At 44.4% G+C, this 25,069-nt stretch overlaps 1 protein-coding gene across 2 annotated transcripts; it reads right to left on the bottom strand.

The window, feature by feature from the left end:
* Window positions 1-230: 230 nt before the first annotated feature.
* Window positions 231-24,254, bottom strand: DYNC1LI2 (dynein cytoplasmic 1 light intermediate chain 2). 2 transcript variants are annotated; one of them, XM_029203780.1, is made up of 13 exons: window positions 24,123-24,242; window positions 23,918-23,991; window positions 21,776-21,892; window positions 17,705-17,935; window positions 12,053-12,222; window positions 11,240-11,333; window positions 9,885-10,020; window positions 7,615-7,726; window positions 6,908-6,967; window positions 6,115-6,156; window positions 5,593-5,710; window positions 4,650-4,766; window positions 233-3,203 (listed from the first exon to the last, which is right to left on the bottom strand). In XM_029203780.1, exons 1-13 carry the CDS (start codon window positions 24,227-24,229, stop codon window positions 3,103-3,105), a joined length of 1,479 nt encoding a protein of 492 aa, XP_029059613.1. In that variant the 5' UTR covers window positions 24,230-24,242; the 3' UTR covers window positions 233-3,102. The 2 variants fall into 2 exon arrangements, with proteins under 2 accessions (XP_029059619.1, XP_029059613.1); XM_029203786.1 differs by lacking the exon at window positions 17,705-17,935 and having other exon boundaries at window positions 231-3,203; window positions 24,123-24,254.
* Window positions 24,255-25,069: the final 815 nt, after the last annotated feature.

Raw genomic sequence — 25,069 nt, 5'->3', positions numbered from 1 at the left:
TAGACAAGAAAATATGTTGGACAACTCACACCCCTTGCACTTTACTTACAGCCTGGAACTCCACATATATCAAAATATGGTTTTAAAATATTCTTTAACAGAATTTCCGATAATTTCAAATGAGAGAGGTATACATTTTTAGCTACATGGTAGATACCTTATATGACTAGCAGACAATTCAGTGTATCTCCAGTGGGATGATTTATCATAAAGAAAGTCACCAAAAATTGTAAGCAGTCTGGATTCGTGTTTATTGAAGCCAGTAATTAGAGACATCTTCTTTTCCAGCACTAGAAAGCAAGGTTCCACATGACTGCATACTGCATCTGGACAGAGCCACACCCCTGGACTAAGGCTGGTGGGGGAATAATCTGCAGTCCTAATTTTAAGTTAAAAACACCAATAAACCTAGTATAGAGACAACAGTGAACTTTCACTTACAGCATCAACATTGTTAAGGTCATGATGTACAGAGCAGTCACTTTCAACTTTGTTAAACTAATAAAACACATCTTCAGTTTAAATACTGGTTTAAAAATGCCAATCCAAAAAAAAAAAAGTGCAAACAAAATTAAATAATTCTAGCAGCATACCCGTTGCATTTTTAGGAAAGACCAATTCATGGCCTTTATCGTGGCCTTATCTTCAAGGTTGGGCTTATTTCTTTGATTTTTCCATTTTAAAGACAAACAGCAGATGTAACCACTACAATGTACTTAAATAGTCATAAAATTATCTTTAACAGTCTACCATACAAGTGTATTTTGCAAATGAAATGAATTTTACTTTAAAAAGTAAAGGCTGTTTATTGTTTGGCCTTTGGTTCCAATGCACGAAAACCCCAAAATAACAAAAAATATGCTCCCTCCTCCCACCCCCCCTAAAAAGAACCCTGCAGCTCCCCAAAGTTGGTAGACTTTGGCAACCACTGAGCACATGACACTACACATCAGTTTCTTCTGATCCTAGGAGTGTCCACTTGTTACGAGAAACTAAAGTGATCTCCAAGAAACCTTCCTTCACAAGACAGGTGTCTTAGCATTTCTTCGGTTTTAGTACATTTTATATTGACACAAAAAGTGCTTATCAGTTTAAATGATAAAAAATAAACAAAAAGTAAAGTTTTGCATTAAAATTTAAAATCACACTGTATCCCTCTTAGGCATGTGCCGTTCGAAGAATTCTTTCTTATTTCTGAGGTCACTCATTTTGTGCTCCCTGCCCCTGCCAGCTGCTATGGAGGGATTAAGTGACCCCATCATTCGTGTGGCCACAAGCTGTTTGGCATCTATTGGTCATTATACCACAACCATCATTCCAAGTCAGTTTACTGTCATTACCTGGAAAATCTGGTAACTGGAAGCCAGAATACATTAAAAAAAAAAAAAACTGAATTAAAAAGGGGGAAAAAAAGTGTATTTTCAACAATAAGACTGGCACAAGAAACACATTTTTATGTTTGTCAGAAAGGCAAGTAAATACTCAGCTTTCCCCTTAACAGTGTTCAGACCTTTACAGAAAAGCAACTCAAGACAGTCTTAGAGTCTTGTTATATAACATACGATATTAAGTTATGTCCAGTATGGTTAGTGGTCAGTCAAATCTGGTATGTAAAAGTAATGACATTAGGGAAGTTATGCTTAGACACAGTACAACAAACATTCATATAAAAAAAGTAAATTCCACATAAGTGAACTGTAGTTTTTCCCTTGATTTAACAACAAATGTTTTATATATTAAATTAATGGTGGTGTTTGCATTTTAATGTTCTGTGTCATGTATAAAATTAAAAGTGCCATTTTAAATCCATAGAAGTCACTTCCAGGATGATGGTGTGACATGACAATGTGCATGAATTTGCCCTACATGGAGACACTTGAAACACTTATTTCCATAAGAAAAAAATGCTACAGTTTATGAAAAACATAAAACAAGAGAAATTTCCATTTTCAATATAAAACATTCACACTTATTTGTCCATCTGATAGCACTGATCAGACCAGGGAGCTAGGACAAAACCCTTTTGCATCAATGGAACTCCACGAAGGTTTCCAATGACCATAAGGCAGGGACTGGTGTAAGCCAATTAACTGGAGTGTATTTACATTAAAAACCTCCTTCAAGCTTTCTGTAGCACACTGCATTATGGTAAAATGAGAGGTTGGTCACCCATTCTCTACTAGTAGGCCAGCCTGTGGCAGTTAAAAAAAAAAAACATTTTTTTTAAAACAAAGCAGAAGCTATTTAGAAAACACAATTCAAAGTAAACTAAATTTGTAACTGCTGACTTTAAACATACCCCACAGTGACTGCCCCACGACACACACGCGTGGAGCCCAACACACCTCCCACAAGGACATGGCCTGGGCTAAACACGTGAGTCCTGGGCAGCTGCCATCTTCCCCACCCCCATACCAGCTCCACCTGACTCAGGCATCCCCACACTTAACACATCTTTCATAAGTTAAAGATGCATTCAGAACAAGTCCAATTCCCATTTTGTTTAGTGTTTAGTTTGGAAATGCTTCTGATTTTAAGTCTTAAAAATGATTATTCGACTTCTACTGAACACACAGTATTTACTAACACTGCTCATCTCCTCCTCCTCCACTTCCTGCAACATTCAGCTTCCCTACCAACACTTCTCTCATTCCTCCTTTCAGTCTTTCTCTTTCCTGGACTTTCTGCTCCTTAATCTGCTTCCCAAGAACAAGTGAATCTGTTAACATGCAACTGGTCAGACTAGCCACCATCTGATCAATGACTTCCTGGTCTCATTGGCTCCACCCTGAAAGTAAGTGGGCCCTCTTTCTCTCCATCTACCTTCCCCTCCCCAAGAAGCCCAGCTGCACTTGCGGCCCATGAGAGAGCCACATGCCTGAGAGTCCAAGGGTTATCCTTCACAAAGGGGTCTGACACATAACCTTCCTAAAGGTGCATTTCACACTCGGACAAGCCAATGAAGTTTTTTTTTTTTTTTTTTTAAGTTCATCTCCCCTGCCCCAAAAAACTGATAGCATGTGCCATATCAGAAAAATCCTGGTCTTAGAGCAGATCAATATAGTTATTTGGTCATTTTACATATGCACTTTTTAAGGAGGATCAGGCTTCATTTTCTGTTGAAGAGTTTGTTACCATGGAGTCTGGTTTTCGAGTCATTCTATCCAGTTCTTCCTGAACATTTGTCAACACAGTCTTTTGTCCTTTAAAGAAAAAAAAAGCAGCAGTGATGAGAGAAGAAAAAAAAATTTTTTTTAAGTAACATTTAAAATTATACAGATTTCAAAAAAAAATTATACAGATTTCTATAATCATTTTTGGTGATAATAACTCCAATAAGAATGAGGAAAGTCTCTTTTCATTGCAATGGTTATAAGGAGACAGGCTCTAATTCAGCCCTTCTTAATTCCAAATGCCACAGGTCTGGGCTCCCCAACTACATTACTGCCCCCTGCCTGGGGATGCCTTTGTGCCAAACACAAAGGCCTTTCTGAAAACCCTCTCACCCCTATGCTCTCTCATCACCATCTTCCTAGAGATGGTATTTGAGTTTCTGGCATGCAGCAAACGACTTTCTGTGCCTCAGACAGAACAGGTGTTTATGTTTTGTTACTAATTACAACTGATTCACATGGATATCCTGGAACACCATATTTCAATAAGAATATAAGACTAAGGTTGGCCATTTCGATACAGCACAAAGTTGGTGCACATATTTTTTGTTGTTGAACACTAACTGGGGCCTAGAAGTGACCCCTATTTCCTCCCAGGGAATACCAGTTTATAGCCTGGGCCAACAGATCAGACAGACTCTGAGTCTTCAAGAACTCCAGAGCACCTGAAGGCATAGGCTGACCTGACGATGGAGTGATTTCTTGAGGGTTTCCTTTGATTGGAAAACACCAATTAAGGAAAATACTGTATTAATATTACTTATAGCCAATGGAAAATTAAAACCCTTTGGAAATGGCCTCAAGCTTTCTGGGAAAATTTCTAATTCCCAAGGAACCTGGTTCTTTTGTTTCAGAGACCAAAAAGACATAGACTTGCCCTATGTGCCCACATGGAAGAACAGATGGGTGGGCTGTCACAGAGATGTCTATGTGTGACAAGGGTGGGGAGCTTCATGGAGGAGAAAATGACGACCCTCCAGTGAGACAGTGAGGGTTCACAGGCAGCTAACGGCAAGACTGGAGGCAGTAGAGTGAGCAAAATCCTTATAAAGCAACGCAGAATATTAAAGACTAAATAAAATGTCAATGGTACACTCTAGACCATGACTTCCAATGGACAGAACTTCTACACCTGGGCCATGTACTGGGCTGACCAAAAAGTTCGTTATGTAAGATGTTACAGAAAAACCTGAACGAACTTTTTGGCCAGCCCAATATTTAGGATCTACCTCAACTCACCCAACAGTCAGTTCTTGAGAACCTGAATATACATAAATCCCACCTTAAATGTACCAAGAAACACGCATGGTAATAAGGTAATCCTACTGTAAAGTATACTGCTCAGTGTAAGGTGGAAATCTGTTCAGAACATCAAGGGGTCTGCAGGTCAGTGAAAGCAGACACTCCTGTCCACCACCCCACCTTCCAGCACTCCTTGATCACAAGGGTCCTAAGTCTTTGGGGGCCCTTCAGTACCTGACTTCTTGGCTGTGCCCTGCACCCCACCAGCACCAGGACTTCCAGGAGAGCCTGTTTTTTTACTCAACAGACTATTGAAGAAGCTGGCCAACACCCCTTCACTTGCTGCATTATCTAAGGAAACATTAAGAAAAAAAGCATCACACAAACTGAATGACCCAATTAAACAGCAACAAACTATTTTTCAGCTTGGAATTATCCATCTGTGGTTATGATCTTCCTAGGATACTGAGCAGATTCATTCACTATGATGCCTTATACATTGCCACTGCTAAGGCTGATTATGTGTTAGCATAATTAATAAGTGGAAACCTGTTTAGATTTCCCACCTGTTCAGAGGCATAACAGATAACCTGTGCTCCACATCATCTCCCTGTCCATGAGGCAGTGTTTTTCAAAGTTTTATAAGCCCGTAACGTTCCAAAGCTGCTGTGAAAAGCTCTCATTCAGAATAGAAGACAGTCATCGAACATGCAAGAATTAAATATAATTTGAGGGTTTTACTGCAGCCAACATCTTGGGGTGTTATTAAGTCACTGGGGTAAGGGCTACTTAAACTAGTAAGTAACTGAGCTTGACAAAACAAGTGACAATTCATAAATGGTAATAATATAAACCTAGTAAGTAATAAAACCGAGAACTCAAAATATACATTTTAAAGTGACTTCTTATGCTGTATTCTTCTCTGAATATAGAGGCCTAACCAAGGTCTTAAACAAAGCCAGGTGCAAGGGCCACCAATTCCAACAAAGGAAGAGGCCTTGGTCTCTGCCAACCATGAACTCCCTCTCTCAGAGAGAGGAAGTGGAAAGCAGCCCTTCTTGGGAAAGAAAACAGCTCAGCTGCCTTGAGTCTCCACCTTCCAAACCCAGCTACTCAGCCCCTAAAGTAGGAATGAGGCCTAGGACTAAACCACTCTCCAAAGAGACAGGATACATACTTTTGATGTTTGGGTCCGGCTTCTTTACTGACGTGCCTGGGGAGGCACTAGGCACGCTGGCTGGCCCTCCCCGGCCCTGGGTTCTTGGAGAGCCAGAGGGTCCTCTTGCAGGGGATTCCTAAGTCCAAAACCAGCCCAAGTCACACACAGGCATAAAAATAACAGAAAGTACATATTCCAAAAATGAAGACATGCTTCTGCAGGGTATTTTTCACAGTCTAGGGAGAAGGGTGGCAGGAATGGGAGTTTGTGCCCAGCTCAGTCCCTTTTTTAGATCCCAATTTCTCCTGAGAGAAGAGATACCAAGATAACAAAACCCGTTCACTCTAATTCCCAGAGCTGTATTCCTTCATCAGACGTTTTCTGAGTTCCTACCATGTTCCTGGCCCTGGGCTTTTAGGGGGACCAAATTCCCTCCGAATATACAAAAGCTCACACAAATGTAAGCTCTCACAAATAATGGTATAAAGTTTGAAGACATGACATTGGGTCTTGACCCTCTGTTTAGTTTAAGGTACTCACGGAGGCTCTCGTGGGTGTGGCTGGCTGCTTGGCAAGGAGTGACTGCAAAGAGAGGGACACACCGACCATTAACCAAGGCCTGCAGAGTGTACTGAAGGTCCGGAGAAACACTTCCAAGTATTCCACTAGAGGGCACCACTAACAACAACCAAGTCAGAGGTTCTACACTATAAATGCAAAATATTTAAATTGAGCAATTTGGTATATGGTGAACAAAAAATATTCCCAGTAACCAGTTTTGAAACTAAAGAAGCAAGGTGAGCACAAAAGGAAAAGTTGGTTAAAAGAAACATCAACGCCCCCTGCTGACCTGCCTGCATCATCAGGCAAACCCGTGATGTGTCTACCACCACTCAGTGAAACAGGAAGGTGGGACTGGGTCTGCATTCTGAACTGTCAGCTTGGGTTTACTCCCCTCACCTACATAATGTGTGTATCAGCTCACCTGCCTTCACGCACAGGGCTGTGTGGGACTATGTGAACTAACGGAAGTGAGGTCAGGGCGTTTGGTAAACTGTCAACATGGGAAATACTACGCCAGAAAATCCACATTTGCAGACAGAACAGGTACTTAATAAGATACTAAGCCTATCACTGTAGGAGAATCTGCAAGGCAGGAAGGGGATCCCCTGAGAGGCCCCCTACCCTGTACCAATCCTAGAAATGGGAGAGAACAAGAACTGGTGGCAACCCCTTTGTCCCTGCAAGCTCTTTGTGATACCCCCCACTTCACGCCAGGGAGCTGGTTTCATTCACGAGAAGGCCTCTGCTCTGGCCTCACTGGTCTTCTTACCTGTTGCTTCATTAGGAACACCTGCTCATCCTCCGCTGCCAGCTCTTTGTCGTGGACCAGCTGCGAAGTGAAGTGACACACTCATTCGTGGTCACAGACCAAGAGCACCCCCAACTACTTGTCAAAATTCATGCTGAAAGGAGAATCTTGTGCTCATGTCTCAACATGGGTTTGGGGAGTCCCTGCGGAGACTGCAGAGGTCAAGTCTTTCTAGCCTGGCAAAGACCCTGTTCCAAGACCAGTCTTGGCATATGGCCAAATGACATTTTTAAGTCTGGCAGGTTCTAAACAATACCTCCCAGATCCGGGTCTGCAGGCGATCACAGGAGCAAGTGGGATCTACTAACAGTAATCCAGAGGCAGCAGTGGCAGTCCATCACTCATGCTGTGCCACCCAGAGCCAACTACATAACACGATTTCATCTAAAGACTTTTTTTAAAAGGCCCTTGGATTTTTTTTTTACCCCCCCAAATGGTTCAATGTGTAAGACTTGTTTATGTTTCTTCTCCCATGAAAAAAACCTACAACTATTTATTTTTTTGGCGGTGGGGGGCGGGGGGGGAGGCCGTGCTGCGCAGCTTGTGGGATCTTAGTTCCCTGACCAGGGATCGAACCCAGTCACTCGGCACTGAAAGCACAGAGTCCCAACCACTGAGCCGCTGGGGAATTCCCCACCTGCAACTCTTAAAGTGATTGATTTGGGTACCTTTCTCACAGGAGGTTTCACAATAAAGTCTTCATATGCATCTTCTGGCTTCACAGTTGTGAAATTTTCATGTAAAATAGCTATTTTCTTTTCATTGTCCCAGCCTGCAGGTCTAAAGGCAAAGACACAGAGACTGACTTGCTTTTCCTGGGACTGCCTTATGGAATACTCAGCACACTCCGGGTTAGAGAGGACTCCTGGCTGAGATCCTTTCCCACAAGTTCTGGTCTGCAGTTGCTGGGCCGGCTTGTAGCTTTTGGCAGACAAGCCAATATTCACTGCAAGTGTAGTCCATCAGCTCAACCTCACAGGTCCTGCTCCATACTGAGTTCATGAGGCCCAAGGCCTAAGGAGCCAGAGCGAGATCTTACTGACTACACATGCTGACCCACAGGAAGTGTTCAGAGCTTTTCCACCACTCTGCTGAGAAGAACAAGGACACAATGGGGCCCTGTTCTGACAGGGTGGAGAATACAGAGCAACACATAGGACAGAGCTCAGGATGGGGCTGTTTCTCTGGGCTTTGGTATGAAGACACCCCTGTGAGCTGTTTCTCTGAGAACTCTTCTGACAACAGTTTTCTTATGGATTGGTTAATTTTACTGATGTGTGAATATGTACCCTGGAGCCAAGGAGAGTAGCAGGACCTGCACTATCCTGGGCCTCAAACCAGAGGGACACAAGGAGTTCTTGAGGATCCTACGTGGGAGCTGCCCAGCTTGACATCGCAGGGCAGGATGGCACCCAGGTTCCATTAAGCTAAGCTACAGCCTAGGGTAAGGAACAATTGTAAAATGGCCTGTATAACATACTTTTATCTAGAAGCCCTAAAAGGTGGCAACTGATTGTTCCCACAGGCTTCTCATTCTCCATCCAACTCCTGCTCCACAGCTCTAGAACCAAGAAGGTGCTTAGCCAGGGCTCTCCACCCCAATGGCTCCGACGACTTCACTGGCTCCCCAACAGGCAACTACCAACAGGACCAAAGGTGCAAAGGGACAGAGCATGACCAAGATAGTGCCATGACCCGTGTCACCTTCAGAAGCTCTGAGCTTCTTCTCCACTCCAGACCAGCCCTGAACACATCCAGTCTCCCTGATCCTCCCTCTCCTCAGGATCACAAGTGATTTGGGTACTGACTGACTCCAAAAGCATACCACTCACTGAGAGCTTGTGGTTTTGGTGCTGGCCTGACTGCTCTAGACAACGATTCTCTAAAATCAGTCTAAGTCTCTATGTCTGCTGTCTGGGAAGAGCCCAAGTGAGGCTCTCCCTAAATGTTGAGGAGGCAGCCTATTCGGTCCCGAGAGCTCTCGGCTTTCACACCTTCAGTCTTCTCCCAGACTCTCCCACCCTTCCACTCCTTCTGGCCTGCCTGGGACGCACCACTCACCCTCCCAGCATCACTCCTCTGCTCTCCCTGCCACATTGCCTCTACTACCCCAGTACTGCCCTACCCCTCCTCGGCTGTGTGTGTCCATTAAAGTGCCATGTGCAGGGACCACATCTTGTTCATTTCTGCCCTCAGCATAGAACCTGGTCTCCAAAGAAGTGCTCAGTATTTGCTGAACGAACTGTAATTCTTTCTTAAGAGGATATCTAAGCCTAAAAGCATGATACTAGCACAAGTCCTCTCAGGGACCACACCTTCAACATTTACTTACGCATGCACAACACCCACCATTCTCCACTGAGAGAATGACACAAATTAGGACTAACAGGTATCCAAGTCTCTGCCCAGGACAATCAGCCCCAGTGGCTCCTCAAATGTGAAACACCGGAAACACAACAGGCGTTCAGTACAGCCAAAGCCCAAGCTGATGGGGCGCGAAGGAGGGTGTAGGCAGTCATCCCTGCCAATGGATGCCAATAAACCAGATGCTTCAACGGAAAACGTTCAGGATCCTCAAAGCACCAATTCCATATACTGCAATTCCCTCACTCAGCCGGTATTCTACCAGAGTTGACAGTAAGTGGCAAAAATGTTTTAGCAACTTGCTCTCAATGAAGAAAGGCAGCACCCCTAACCTCACTCCACCCAGTTCCCCCAGACTGGAAGCAGAATGGCAACTAATCTGGAAAAGAGCAGAGATGGAAAGGTGGGTGTATATATCCCCTGTGAGGTCCAACTCCAAGCACTTTGCCCCAAGGTAGTAGAAAGCTGGCTGTATAAGAGAGAGACAGAGCCATCTTACTTGGAAGGATAGAATGTAAAGAGCAAATGTACCAGGAAGAGAAGCGTTTGAAAGCATCACCTATAAAGAACTCACATAAAAACTGCTTCCTTTTCCACAACTAAGGCAGGCGTGGTAAAGTGGAAACCATATGTTTTATGAACTATGTACTTATACAACAAGTCGAGGTTTTTCTCTTCCTTCACTGATGTGTAAATCAAGGCAGCTCCATCTAATCAATCTGCTTAAGGAAAACCAATTCACTGCAAGAGGAGACAAAAGCAAATACATACAAGCACAATCCTCAAAGTACTAGTCACAGGATACTCAGTTTTTGATCAACACACAATTAATAGAAAGTGTTAAAATGTTAAGAACTAAAAAGGTAATAGTAGCAGAAGAAGCAGGTGAAAAGCATAAAGCATGTTGATGATAGCGGGCCACGTAGTTCATTTCTGAACATGTAAACTGTTGTCTTCTGACCCATCATGTTGCGTCCCAAGCAGTCAACTTAATGGTTCTGAGGGTAGCCCAGGAAAACCCTCAGCATATCCAAGGTACACAGATTCTTTCCTAGACAGATGCCCACATGTGATCAAGTTGGTCATTAAGCATACAAGAGTTGGGTACCTACATGTTATTGGCACCCTCCACTGAGCTGGACAAGCTTAAGAGCCCAAAGGAAGTAGTGGAACGCACCCTTACCCTCCCCCGCCCAGGATGTGGGATGATGGCACCAACTGCTATTGGATTTTTACAGAAACAAGACTCAAAAGTCTGCTGGCACAGCATCTCTCTCACGGACAGCACAAAACATAAACATAAAGGAAACCCTGTAGCAGCCAAAACACTATCATGTTGGATAATTAACCTTTTCTATAAAAAAAGCAAAGTTTAAAAAGATTTCCAAGATATGATAAAAATAATTTGCAATAAAAGTATCACATATCAGCTTTCTTCTTAATACAAAAGCCTATCAAATGTATACCATTAAAAATAAAAAGTAATCAAAAATAGGCACAAATTATTAAGTCTCAAATTCTAACACAGTAAACTTTTAGAAAGTAAAATGATGTATACCACGGGTTCCCAACCCCGGGTCCACAGACCGGTATTGGTCCTCAGCCTGTTAGGAACCTGGCCACAAAGCAGGAGGTGAGTGGTGGGCAAGTGAGTGAAGCCTCATCTGCCGCTCCCCATCGCTCGCATTACTGCCTGAACCCTCCCCCACCCCCCGTGGTCCGTGGAAAAACTGTCTTCCACGAAACCGGTTCCTGGTGCCCAAAAGGTTGGGGACCGCTGATGTATACAATTTCACCCTGGCAAAAAACTATTCTGGATTCAGGAAGTACTTTATCTCTTTGAAGATGCCCAATCTGGAGGAAGCCTGGATTAGCACACACAGAAGGGAGCCTGTGCCCCTGGGCCCCAACACAGCGCCCCAAGGATACACTGGAGGCAGAACCTCCGTAGGTGTGACTGGATGAAGTCAAAGTGCTCGTCCCTGTAATCATGCTCCTTCTCCAGGACACTCACCGCATCACACTGCAGGTAAGATAGAAAGAGAAAGGAGTCATCTTTTTGCCTCTCTGCCTGCTAAGGATGGGAACACTGTCTTTGTCAGTAATAAAGTACCATGGCTTCAAAGGCGGCGGCCATGGGACTTCCCTGGTGGTGCAATGGTTAAGACTCTGCGCTCCCAATGCAGGGGGCCCGGGTTCAATCTCCGGTCAGGGAAATAGATCGTACATTCATGCTGCAACTAAGAGTTCGCATGCCATAACTAAGGAGCCCACCAACCACAACTAAGATCCAGAGCAACCAAAATAAATTAATTAAAAAAAAAAAAGAAGGCTGCCACAGCCCAAAGTCCAAGCGTTAATTAAATAAATAGACAAGAGTGAAAAGCCACTGGAGATTCTTCTTTCATCCTGGGCCTCGGTTTCCACATCTATAAAGTAGGGATATGATAGCCCTGATCACCTCACAGTTGCTCTAAGCATCAAACAAGGTCACATCAGGAAACAGGCCCACTGGACATGGCTGTGCACTGCACACTCCACAGGGCTCCATTCTCACAGAATATGATGTGAATGGCACATGCTGCAGTTGGGCAACCTAGTGGCTCTGACTAGGATCAAAGAACTTTTGAAACCCCCCATTTTTTTGTTTGTTCTTTATTGGATTTTTTTTCTTAATGCATTTAATTTATTTATTTGCTGCACTGCCAAACCCAGCCAAGCGTACAATTCCCTGGCACACACCTTTGTGCACACCACCAACACTGGGATCCCCAGGTTATGAGTCAGCACGTTGTTACCAAGAGGCAGGGCAACATTTTCTTCATCAGGACCTGAGGTCAGAGGCCCTCTTCTCTGTGGGGAACCTTGACAACCTTCCTCAGGCTCAACATAGTCTTGAAAATCTTTCACAACTACAGGCGAAAAAGAAAAAGAAAATTACACACACACACACAATAAAAAATGCACATGCCAGCTTTAGAAAACTGAAGCAGGTAGTAATAAGCACAAAACATAAAGAGTTGTGACAAACTTCCTAACTGCATCTGACTTAACTGCAATATTAGGGATTTAGGGGTGGTGATACAAAACCCCAATTCTGACATTTTCAGTCAGTCTGAGCAGTATAACTTCAGAGCAGTAAAGATATTCCCCTGGTTATCTTTAATTGCATCTAACTCTTAACAATTAAACAGGTTTTTAAAAACTCCTAAGGCTTCAATAGTTCCTACTATGAAAAACAAAACAAAACACTTCTTTTGGACCACGCTGCAAGGCTTGCAGGATCTTAGTCCTGCTACCAGGGATTGAACCCAGGCCATGGCAGTGAAAGAGCCAAGTCCTAATCACTGGACCACCAGGGAATTCCCAACACTTTTCCTATATATTTTACATTTTCAAATATTAGGATAGTCGAACTGTGTTACTTCAACAGACGCGACCACTAGAATAGGTTACAACTTATAAAACTCCTCAGAGTTCTCATCAGAACCACCTGAATTACCAAGAACATGCTGTTGCCATACAGCTGAGGTGCGTCCGTGCTGAAGAGCGAGGCTGGACTTGCCAGCACCATCTGCATCTCATCATCCTCACTCTTGTGGACTCAGTTTCATCTTTAGGAGATCCTGAGTCACATGTGTCATGGACCTGTTCCTGCCTAACACAATAAGGGGTGAGTGATATAACATCTACTTCTTGGCATTATTTTGGCCATGGGTGCAACCCCACAGGAGGGCCTTCAAGCTGAGTGGTCCATGGTCTTGGTTAAGGCAAGTGAATACAAAGTCCACAGACCTGCACATTTTCCTGGGTGCTTCAAGGTTATATGTCAGGCCAGAGAACAAGGACATGGTGATTAAAGCTACTTCGAGCCGGCAGCTCTACTCTTCTACACACAACATGACTAAAGGACCAAAAGGACTTTTACTCTCATCCACAACATGCTCACTGAGAAAACACAGACAACTAGATTAAAGAGAATCTAGAGAAAAGTGCATGTACTCTTCTTCAACCACAGAACAGGTTTCGAATATTTTAAAACAGTGAGTCCTAATTTACAAAGACTTTAGGTTATTGTTATATAAGCTTCTGGAATTATCTGGGAGCACAATATCTTTCATATAATACTGGGAAAAAACCACTGCCTAAACCCTAAAGCACAGATATGACATTTCATCTCTACAACTTCTCTTTAATTTAGCTCATTCATATAATTTCATTGCCAATATCAATAATCTACTCATGGGACTTCCCTGGAAGTCCAGTGGTTAAGACTCCATGCTTCCAATGCAGGGGGCGCAGGTTCAATCCCTGGTCGGGGAACTAGGATCCTGCATGCCGCGTGGCCAAAAACAAAAAAAAACGCACAAAAACAACCTACTCAAGAGATTTTTTTTTTTAACCATCAGTGCAGTTTATTTCTTCAGATTCAATAAATGAATACTCAAGAGATCTTTACTGCATTGCACTTTGGACAAAAACAGAGAAGCATTTTCTGATGATTGTTGAAGGCTCTTAAGAAATCAAAGGCTCCCACATTTTCTCTCTTTTTTTTTTTTTTTTTAATCTGCTTTACTTTAGCTTTATGGAGCCAAGATTGACACACAAGAAACTGCGCATGTTTAAAACGTAAATCTGATTTTTTTTTTCTTTCTGGCATGGCTCACGCCTTGCAGGATCTTAGTTCTCCGACAGGGATTGAATCCGGGCCACGGCAGTGAGAGCCTGGAATCCTAACCACTAGACCACCAGGGAACTCCCTAAATTTGGTATTTTTGACATATGAATACACCTATGAGTCAGTACCACAATCAAGACAGTGCATTCGAGGGCTTCCCTGGTGGCGCAGTGGTTGAGAGTCCACCTGCCAATGCAGGGGACATGGGTTCGTGCCCCGGTCCGGGAAGATCCCACATGCCGCAGAGCGGCTGGGCCCGTGAGCCATGGCCGCTGAGCCTGCGCGTCTGGAGCCTGTGCTCCACAACGGGAGAGGCCACAACAGTGAGAGGCCCGAGTACCACCAAAAAAAAAAAAAAAGACAGTGCATTTATCTATCACCCCCAGAAGTTTCCTTGTACCTTTTGGTAATCTATCTTCCCCACCTGTCCTCAACACCATCCCTAACTCCAGGCAACCACTGATCTGCTTTTTTTTTCAATACAGATTAGTTTGCATTTTCTAGAATTATAAGTGTAATTTACATGTATGTAATTACATTTACATATGTAATTACGTTTATAATATAAATATAATTGAGAATATGTACTCTTTTTAGTCTTCCCACATTTTCTCTTTAAAAGCATTTTAACAAATCTTCAAGTCAATGAAAAATACAATGGCTTAACTGTCTGGGTAATATCTATAATTGCCCAAGGTCACGTGAGGCACTCAACCAGGCTTCCAAGACAGTGAGCATGGCAGAGCCTGGAACAGGTTACAGGTAAGCTAAGTGACTGTGGGAAGGAAGGCAGGGGTGGGGCAGCTCCAGCAGTCTGCTCCACGAACCTCCACTACCCAGCATGCTGTATAAACTCTGCTGTATTCTACATAGGCCATGATATGAAAATGGTTGGGAAACCTTGGGCTAGGCTATTCATTCTCTGAAGGAATGACTGAATTATGGCTATCCAAAAACAGTAGGAAATGCACATGTGTTTTTAATAACTCAGCATTTTAGAAAATAAGCTGGAAGGCAGAGCAAATATTCATAACGGGGGTGTTGAAAAGGAATGATAAAAACATAGCGAGGACTGTGTAATTTGGATAATAAAATGTGCATTTCCCTTAGGCTACACACATACCACAGTATTAGCAGTTTCTCTCTAGGTGGTGGGATGGCCAGTATTTCACAGCAGGGGCCATCAGCCCACCAGGGGCTCCCCTTTAGCATCAGATGGGAGTGGCTATGGGAAGGAGACTGCAGAGCACTGCCTCTTTCTCTTCTTTTCCCTCCTACCTCATTGATCACCCATTAGTTCCACAGTTCTGAGAAGACCCAAGAGACTGCACCTAATCTTTTTCCTCTACTTGATAAGCAACTGAAACCCCAGACACAAAGCAGGAAAGACAAGACTAACCTACACACAAGCACCACCTTCTGGCAGCTTTAGGGGTTGCTCTGCCCTCCCCCTCAGACAAACCCTGCAGCCAAGCAGCGGCCACAGATTCAGGACCACTGAGGAACCTAATCCAGAAAGAGACTGGCTGGCCATGGAGCAGCTTTCCAAACTCAGCAGATTGGAGACTGGTGTTGGATCAGAAAGCAGGTTGGGTGACAGCCCTTTGCTCATTCAATACAATACCTAGAGTCCAATTAATCTGGAAAGTGGGAGTCCTCTAAGCAAGAGGATGGCCAACCACTTTATTAAAATGTAACCTAAAACTAGCACTAACAAAGGCACTCCTTCAACGGGTAACAGAAAGGCGTGAGTACCATTCCAAACACCTCAGAGGAAAGGTGGTGAACACACGAGAGGCTCTCAGAAGGTTAGCCAGAGCCATGAGGCACGGATGTGGTTCCGGCAATCGCCAGCCGCCCTCCAGTGTCCTCTCCTCTTCCTCCTTACAACCAAATCGAGCACTGATACTTAGAACACACGGCCACACAGACTACATTTCCTTAGGAAGTGTCTCCTTAGGAAGACAGCAGGCACACACCCTTCAGCCCTTCTTTGCGTTTCCTCCATCCTGCTGCCTGCAACACAGATGTGAAGGCTGGAGCTCTGGTGGCCAAGAGGAAGAGAACCACACCCTAAAGATGACAAAGCAGTAAGCACAAAGGAGCCAGGGTCCTTGACTTGTCTTCCTCAAGATGCTTTCCAGGCCTGAACTGCCTCTGGATTTCATTCACAGGAGAGAGAAATAAAACCCAGTCTTGTTTAGGCCATTGTTATTTTGGGCTTGTGTCACAAGCAGCTCCATCTAATCCTAAGCAACACAGACATCAATGACTAAGACCACAAAACAAATTCAGTGTGTCATGGGAGCACAAGCTCCCCAGGAGCAGGCACCTTGTCTGCTGTATGTATCCCCAATGCCTTGAACAGATCTGGCACCAGGCAGACAGTCTCCCTATTTGGGAAAGAAAAATATCCTTGGCTCAATCTCTTCCTTTTTTTGTTTTAACAAATCTTTACAAGGTTATAACTCTAGGAAAACAGGTTCAGAAACTGAAATCTCCTGTGCATTAACCCACTAGTCTGGGTACGATGGTAAATGCGTAGCGAAAGGAGAACAGCTCTTCAGGCTCTGAACTATTCTCAGAAGTTGTCTTTAGGGTCTCTATTTCAGGCTTTATCTAGAAAGGTCAGTGTTTGAGGACAGATGTGCTGAGCTGCATAACAATCACTGCAGCACACGTGGGTGTCCCAGGAAACACACATGCACACAGCAAACTAAAGAATTCTACGTTAAACTCCCTGTTTTAGCTAATGTAGTCAGGAGCAAGTGAAGTTATGACAGGAAGACACACAGCAAGAAATCTGATTTGAAAAGCACATCAAAATTTCTGAACCCTTCTGCCAGTACGTTTGAAGATCCTGTGTGCCATGCTCCAGAAGCCCTCATTAATTCACTAAAGGGAATGATGTCATCCCGTGGAAATAAGCCAGGCTAAGCCAAGACTGCCCTGGCCAAGACAGCACTGCTGCTGCCACAGCTCCAGCCCCTGCCCCTCCCATTTCCCTGGCAAGTGAACAGAAGCTGATGTAACTGCACAGAAGCAACGAAAAGGAAAAACAAGCTTCTGAACCACATTAAGGAAAACAAAACAAAAAGAACTTCCTTTAAAGTTCTCTGTTCTCAAAAGGGCTTGGATGCCTTGAGTCTTAAAATATCCTTTCATTTTAATGAAAAAAAAAAAAGAATTTCTTATTTCTAACTAAAATCATATTTGCTGGATCCCCAAAGGAACTAAGGTAGGAACTCAAAGATTTATCTTTTGTGGGTCTTCCTTTAAACCTGTCAACAAGAGGGTCCATAGGACCTCAATGGAAATACAGGGAAATGGACTCAAGCTGCAGAGATCCCAGTAAATCTCTACACCCACTGATACTAACTCAGGAGACCACGAGTTAACAGAACAGCAAAAAGACTCACAGAACTGATCACATTTTGGGGGTGAGGGAAGAACCCTTATTATAAAAGAGAACCAATGAAAATAATAAGGAATACTGATTTACTTTCTTCAACTGTGACAGCTGAGATAAAGACTGCTTTGAAGACTTTCTGACTACTGAATCTACAAAAGCAAATCTGAAATAAATGGTGCAAACAAAACACAAACACTCTGTAAGGGAAGCTTTGCAGCCTCTTGACACTGTGAAAAGGAAGGTGGCTGGAACCATCCAAAAAGACGAGTGAACTTTCCAATTAAGAAAATCCTGTTTTACTTACACTTCCGTTCCAGCTCCCTCATTTCTTCTGGTGGAATTTTCATTTTATCAATGTGCTCACGTAAAACACTAGCCCATTTCTGTAGAGATTCCATCATAGTCCAAGGCCTAGACATGTCTGCAACAAAAATCACCAGGGTCTCCGGCAAGAATTCAGCAGAAACAGCAAATTTCAGCAGACCTTTGTGATACAAGTCTCCATCCAGAATCCACACATTGCAGCGTGTGTGATCTAAGAAAAGAAGTGAAGCTAAGTTACTGACAACGACCATCAGCACAGCTCAAAGAGCCACATAAGGAAGAACTTAAAGGTGACAGCCACAGAATTCCACACAGAACAGAGACAGAAATCCTAACCAGAAAAGGGTCCAAGTGCTCAGTGGCAGCAACTCTTCATCAAGGTGCCTTGTGAACTGTTTAAACTATAAAATTTTTTAACAACCATAATATACCGTGTCCACATCCAAAAAGATTCCAGCAATGTCTGAGGAGTAAAGAGTGAAGGACATTTTGTCTTTCAATAAGAATCAAAAGATACTAATAAAAGCTACAAATGTTCCCCGGACGACTGTGCCATAGTCTAAATAATCCATTCTTCTAAGATATCAGCAATCTGTGAGGCAGCAAGCTGTGCCGAAGAGCCTGTGGTTAAACAAGCTCTTCTTGTGTCAGTCACACTAAACAGTGTGCTCACATACCACAAAGGGTGCCAAAGAGACAGGACCTTTGTATTTAAATGCCAAGATAAACTCATTACTTATATAAACTGAGATATGAATTACGGGGTGCCTGATAATATTAAGGAATTACACTTATTTTTGATATGATAATATGATTATTTTTTTTAAATCCTAATCTTTTAGACATACATATGGAAGTAGTTACAGATAAAAAGATATAATGTCTGAAATTTGCTTTAATAATCCAATGTGGAGTGAAAAGAGAAGAGGGTGAGAGTACAGCTGAAATAAAATTGACCTAGAACTTTTAACCTGAAGGCAGGTGACAGATATATTGGGGTTCACCAAAATAGTCTATGCTTTTATGTAGTTTTGTTTTCCACAGTAAAGTTAAAAACATATACAGACAAATGTGCAAGTGCTGACACTTAATGAAGCATGTGATTCTCAAATTATATCTGGAAGATCAAACTGTAGAAGATAGTTCTCCAAATTAATAATATACTTTTTAAAAAATTTTAGACATCTTTTTGAGAATTTTTTTTAATAAAAGCACCATGAGGGAGAAATCCTACTATTAAAAATATCATTTCATTAATTTCTTCCCCAATAAATTGCAACTTACCCTTTAAAAAACCTGTCTTCTGTTAGCTACCTTTTTTTGGGTATAATCAATTCACTAACATGCTGTGAAAAATTTTATATTCATGACTTTATTTCAACAGTACAACAAAGGTATCTACATCTAGCTATACTTTCAACACTCTAATGCATTTAAGATAGCGGTTTTGACTTGGATTCTACGAATGCCTTCAAAAATACTGCACTGTTGGGACTTCCCTGTCGGTCCAGTGGTTAAGACTCTGTGCTCCCAACACAGGGGACACGGGTTCGATCTCTCGTTGGGGAACTAAGCTCCCACATGCTGCACGACGTGGCCAAAATACAAACAAACAAACAAACAAACTGTACCTGAAGTCTACAGATTTTAATGTCTGCCCCTCACCAGACACGGTTCTTTTTTTTAGCCTTTCTTCCCACTGCCCACTACATATAACTCACCCATGTGCATGGAGATTACAAATACCACGTGTGGCATTAAATGGATGCCCCCAACCCTTAAGTCAGAGGTCCTTTGACATGCCATGTCCTACCACAAAAGAAGGACAAGCCAGAACCTATTTTCTCTACCTGGGTGATTGCTTGCAAAATGTATATTTATAACCTAGTCACACCACACAATAAAAAATACTGGGGCTAAAAGATGTTTAATTAACCACAAGTAAGGGCAACTCTTTCATCAAAGAGGAACTTGCAAGTAGGCAGCTTAAAAAAAATCCCATAAATGCAGAGATCTAAGTTTTTAAGGCAACCTTAAGGAATCTGAAATAAAAATTAACATGTATTTTAACTCAAAGGTAAGTGAATATAGTTACTTTGATGCTTGGCATGAAATATGTTTATGCCCCTTTGAAACAAGCAGCTATAGCAATGTCAGAGTATCTACACCATGTTTCATATACTTTCAAAAGGGTACGAGACCTACCACCTGTCTCAAGCACTCAGCTACACTTGACACATGCCACCTCTCATTCTGTCAACCTACAAATTGGTACCATTGCCCAGTACTACAAATAAGGAAACTGAGGTGTAGAGTGGTTAAGTCAGTCACAACTAGTAACTACCGGAGTGGATTCTGAACCAGTTCTGCCTGGCTCCAAAGCCCAAGTTCTTTCCACAATAATCATCAAAGACAGGAAGCAAAACACTCAGACATATGAGGCCCCCTAGCCCAGCTCGGTGACCCCTGAGTCCCAACCCTACCTACACAAACTCCAGTGGCCTAGGTGGGCACTGGAAAGCCTCTGCTCTCCTTACACAAGGAGAGCCCTTAGCACCAGGTCTACCTCCTACCTTTCTTTCACATCCTTCAGAGAATGTTCAGTATGGCAAAGGAAGCCAGGGAAGAAAGAGCAGGAATAAAATCTTGGGGTCCTAAGGTGACTACTAAGTTAAGATTAAAGGGTTTTTCCCCTCTATTTAAATGATTCTTGGATCTCGAAGAATTAAGGTGCAAGGAAGGACCTGGGTTCAGCTTCTTCATTTTAGCAATAAGGAAATGGGGAACCAGAGGTGGTGGGATTTGCCCCCTTATATAATCACCCCTACATCATGGTCCTTACTGTACAAATGGGTAAACGCAATTTTAAGAAAGTAATTTAATGAAGATATTTCATCCTTACACTGTAACTTTTCTACAAATAAAAAAAACCTAGGCATTAATAATTATTTACTTTAGAGCCATCCAAGATCTAACACAAAGCCTAAAATTTTACAAAGGAGGTATTACTGACTAGTGGTAACCAAAAACCATTATTCCAATCCAACTCACAATCGTACTTATCACAATTTTAAATGATATCTAATCCTTATAATAGGGCTTACCACGCACTTTTTTTTTTTTTTTTTTTACCATGCACTTTTAACCATCCCAATTACCCAGAAGGTAGAAAACGATTATTATCCACATTCTAGACATGAGAAATTAAGAGAACATTATTACCTCTGAGCCTCTATTCTCTCCACTGGGGGAAAAAACAAAACAAAACAAAACAAAAACACACAAGCAATCAGCATTTCTACACTGTCACAAAAAGACTCAAAACTCTTTTGTGAATATCTGCTAAGCTTTTATACTCTAAACCACATCAATTTCAGATTCTCCACTAAAACCAGGCAGAGTAACAACGGTGCCCAGATCAGTCTGCCAAGTGTTTCTCTCATAGAAAAGTCCAAAGCACTTAAAAACTTCTTAGTTTCTTAATAAATTTTATCTATCTATCTATGGCCATGCTAGGTCTTCGTTGCTGCACGCGGGCTTTCTCTACTTGTGGCGAGCAGGCGGCTGCTCTTCATTGTGGTGCACTGGCTTCTCATTGTGGTGGCTTCTCCTGTTGTAGAGCACGGGCTTTAGGTGCGCGGGCTTCAGTAGTTGTGGTGCACGGGCTTAGCTGCTCCGCGGCATGTGGGAGCTTACTGGACCAGGGCTCGAACCCGTGTCCCCTGCGTTGGCAGGTGGATTCTTAACCACTGAACCCCCAGGGAAGTCCAAAAACTTCTCAGTTTCTTACTTTTATCTGCATTTGAAACTTTACCCTCAGTCTCTCCTCTTAAGTAAGGGCTACCCAGAGCAGCAGGTAACAGGCCCATTCCCCATTTTGCTAACATACTCTGTAAAGAAAAATAGGTAAAGTCCTACAAAGAGATACACTTCATCTATTCCCCTGTGACTAATTCTCTTAGCCCTAAAGAGAAAATTGAGAATGCCTGGGCATGTTGCAGGAGTGGCAACCGAGGAGTCAGAGACTTGCATGGATCAATGCTTCACTCACCATCTCGGTCCTCGTCGTGGACACTGAGGTAGAGATACTCTAGGCCTCTTCCTTTTTTGCCATGCTCAGCTCCTTGAAGTTTAGTCATGAGGGTTGTTTTACCAGAACCATCTTCACCTATAAGTGATGCACGTAAGACAAAGCGTACCGCTTATTCTAGGCAAGGATGGGGAGTCTGGACATTCACACAAGGAACTTTCGTGTAGAGCTTGCTATTGAGGTCTCACCTGTATTCATAAACAAAGCAGGACCTGCTGTAAGAGTGGTCAGGGTGGGGAGAGGTGATAAAGGCGGCAATTTCCAAGATCTAAAATGACAATCTACTGCAGTCATCCTTACCTCACAAGGAAAGGAAGAAGGCAGGCCCGCAGGCCCTACCTATAATTTATAAGACACGCATCTGGAAAAGTGAAAGTAAAAGGGGGGGCTAGTTTCTCACAAAATAAACTTTTACCATAAGGAAAACAAGAAATCTTCAGAATATAATTAACCTTAAAACCTAGGGACTCTGAACTGAAAAAGTCTGATCCTGCCTCATAATCATAAAGAATGAAGCTGTTATTCACCTTTGATTTTAGTACATTTCTTTCATAAGCACCCTGAAGGCCAGGAAACTGATGAAAATAATTACAGACCTAAGCAAAACTCTTAAGCACTACCTCAGTAATTACCAAGAGCCTCCTCATCCCCCTCCACCCCCTCCACCCCCTCCACGCCAACTCTCCCTCCCCCCAAAAGAAACCTTAAACATCAGAAAGAGCCACCACCAAAAAACACTACTAAGCACCCCTGGGATTTAGTAATATGGAATTACAGAACATGAGAACTGAAAGGCATCCCACAGGTCCAAGTCCTCCTTTCCACCCCCAATGCCACTACCTTACTCAGGCCCTCCACATCCCATCTGGACACGGTGAGCACTCAGCCTGACTTCAGTACCTGCTCATTTTGAGCCACCTGCCACTCTGCTGCCAGCACCCCCTTTCTAAACACACATCTGGTGCCCTTGATCCCCCAATTCGTGAAGACCTCTAAGGGTCTTCTGTTACTTGCTGCAGTGGTCATCAACTAAAGACCAGCCACTCACCTCAAAAACAGTGGGAAAACCACCCTCACAGTGATTCCCGTGAGAATCAGAGGATGGAGGTAAAATAAAAGGCCCTTGAGAATCGGGCGCCTTCAGGAAAAAGCATCGACTCTTCAGCCTTCCACCATCTGCCTTGAACTTACCTCATCAGACACCTTCCACAAGGAGGCTGTGGTAATTTCCAACACCCCCGCCTCGCCTTGTCACCTCTGTATTCCTGCAAACACTAAACCTCTGGGCCCCTACACGTTAACACCTACCCTTCAAAACACCTAACTCCAAACAGCATCAAGCCATATGATGTGCCCCAAATCATCTGTCTATGCCCAACATGGTGTAGTGCAATCACCAACACATCTATCTGTGTCTCACTAAACTGACATTCTTGTGTAGTGTCTGAGGAATGTCTATGCTGTCCCAGTGCCCAACCGACAGTAAACGACCCACTCAACAAATGGGTCTGCTGTATAAATGAACCCAGCCAAACTCCCTTACTTGTATGAGGAAAGGACACCAGAGACGCTGAGAGACCTAACCCAGGTAACCCAGCAGTGAAGGCTAAAATAATGTAGGAAAAGTCCCTGGGGAAGACTCCAAGTCCTGCTGTCCTTTGCAGCGCCCCTCCCACCGTGCACCGCTCATCAAGATAGAGAAATGGCTCCTGTGGCATCTCCCCACAGCCCGACGACCCCCAGTCACCTCGTTCGCCCGCCTCCTCCGCTAACCTCATCTACTCCCTCCCCTCTCTACGCCCGCAGTTCGGTGAACTTCGAGGCTATGAGCGCAGGAAGTCAGGGACATTTAAAGCAAAGCTGATGTTGCGGCCAAAAGACTATGGAATGTGCCGACGAGCCCTTGCCAGCATCCCTGGGCTCTCGAAAAGGGGCAACGTCCTGACCTCGGCCGTGGTGGACTTGGCCACTCTCAGGCTGTCCAGCCAGGGTCTCCAGGCTCTCCCGGGCAGGCGGCAGGGGAGAGGAAGGCTGGCACCAGTGAGAGGGCGCCCGCCTCGCCCACCCCAGCTCCCCGGGCAACGCCCCGCCACCGGCGCTCACCGAAAACCAGGATGTTCTTGCCGGACGGCAGCTTGGACCTGGCGCGGGTGGACACCTCGCTCAGGATCGAAGACCTGTGGAGACAATGGCACAGCGGTCGGCCCTGGGGCCAGCCTGAACCTGACTGGCCCGCGACGGCCCGTTAAGTCTGTCCGACGGTCCGGCCCGGCCCGGCCAGCCCAGCCCGGCCGCCTCGCGGTCTCACCATAGGCTCTGGCCCTCCTCCTCCTCAGTGGTCAGGTCGCCGGCGGCCGCCACCGCGGGCCCGTTAGGGCCCAGCAGCAGCTTCTTCTCCACCCCCACCGGCGCCATCTTGCCAACTGCAGCCACAAAGAGGGCCCTCCCCCGGGCCCGCCGAGGACCCGCGAGGACCCCGCCGGCCCGCCCGCGCCTGCCGCGCCCCCAGCCGCCCGCCCCGCAGGGTCCGCGCCGCCCGCCGCGCTCCGCCAGGCTTGCGATGTCCGTGGCTCCCGCAGGGTCTTGAGGCCAACGCGGCGGCGGGAGGTGGGCGGCGATCAGGCGGCCGCCGGGGCAGCCCTGCTCTGGGAGGCGGCGGCGCGAGCGGGAGCCACCCGGGTGGAGGGCGCGCTAGCGGCCTCTGCCGGCCGAGGGGCGCAAATACACCCGTTCCCGGTCCTCCGTCAGCTGGCCGCTCCAGCTGCGCCGTCTGGGGCCGAGGCACCCGACGGACTGAAGCGAAAAGCTCAGGTCTTGGGATGAGATCAGTACAGGATATCTCACTAAATCTTGTCTAACTCTTTTACGGGTGAGGAACTTGAAGCTCAGATATCTTGAGAAACCTGACCAAGGACCCAGTGCTTTCTGGCTATCTTCTGATAGCATCCCTGTACTTCCAATTTTACCGATCTTAACCTATTCTATCATGAACTTTGCTTAATCCTAATCGAACCACGAATTGAAAGACCGGGCTTAAACTAGACCCCCAAATCCTCACAAATATCCTGCTTTTCACCTCCTCCTTCCTTGACCCTATTAAGACCACGAGGTAGTGATCTTTACTGTAGTGAGTAATTCGCTTGATTTTACTTATAAACAGGTGTTTGGTTTTTCTTAATGCTATTTTCTGGGAGCCAGCATTTGACACCAGAAATAGGAGGCTTTAATTTCCTTTCTTCAGGAAAAAAGAAAGAA

The sequence above is a fragment of the Monodon monoceros genome, unplaced genomic scaffold (assembly GCF_005190385.1).
Source record: "Monodon monoceros isolate NGI ecotype Baffin Bay Population unplaced genomic scaffold, NGI_Narwhal_1 Super_Scaffold_10, whole genome shotgun sequence".
Classification (NCBI taxonomy): domain Eukaryota; kingdom Metazoa; phylum Chordata; class Mammalia; order Artiodactyla; family Monodontidae; genus Monodon; species Monodon monoceros.
Note: the sequence above shows the minus strand (reverse complement) of the source record. Positions and strands in the feature narration are given on the sequence as shown.

Excerpts from the sequence above, each read along its gene's own strand:
- DYNC1LI2 (XM_029203780.1), bottom strand. The coding sequence starts at position 24,229 with ATGGCGCCGGTGGGGGTGGAGAAGAAGCTGCTGCTGGGCCCTAACGGG. Across the intron at positions 23,992-24,122 it reads GAGGAGGGCCAGAGCCTATG|GTCTTCGATCCTGAGCGAGG; the intron begins GTGAGACCGCGA and ends TTGTCTCCACAG. Across the intron at positions 4,767-5,592 it reads GCCGGACCCAAACATCAAAA|ATAATGCAGCAAGTGAAGGG; the intron begins GTATGTATCCTG and ends ATGTTTCCTTAG.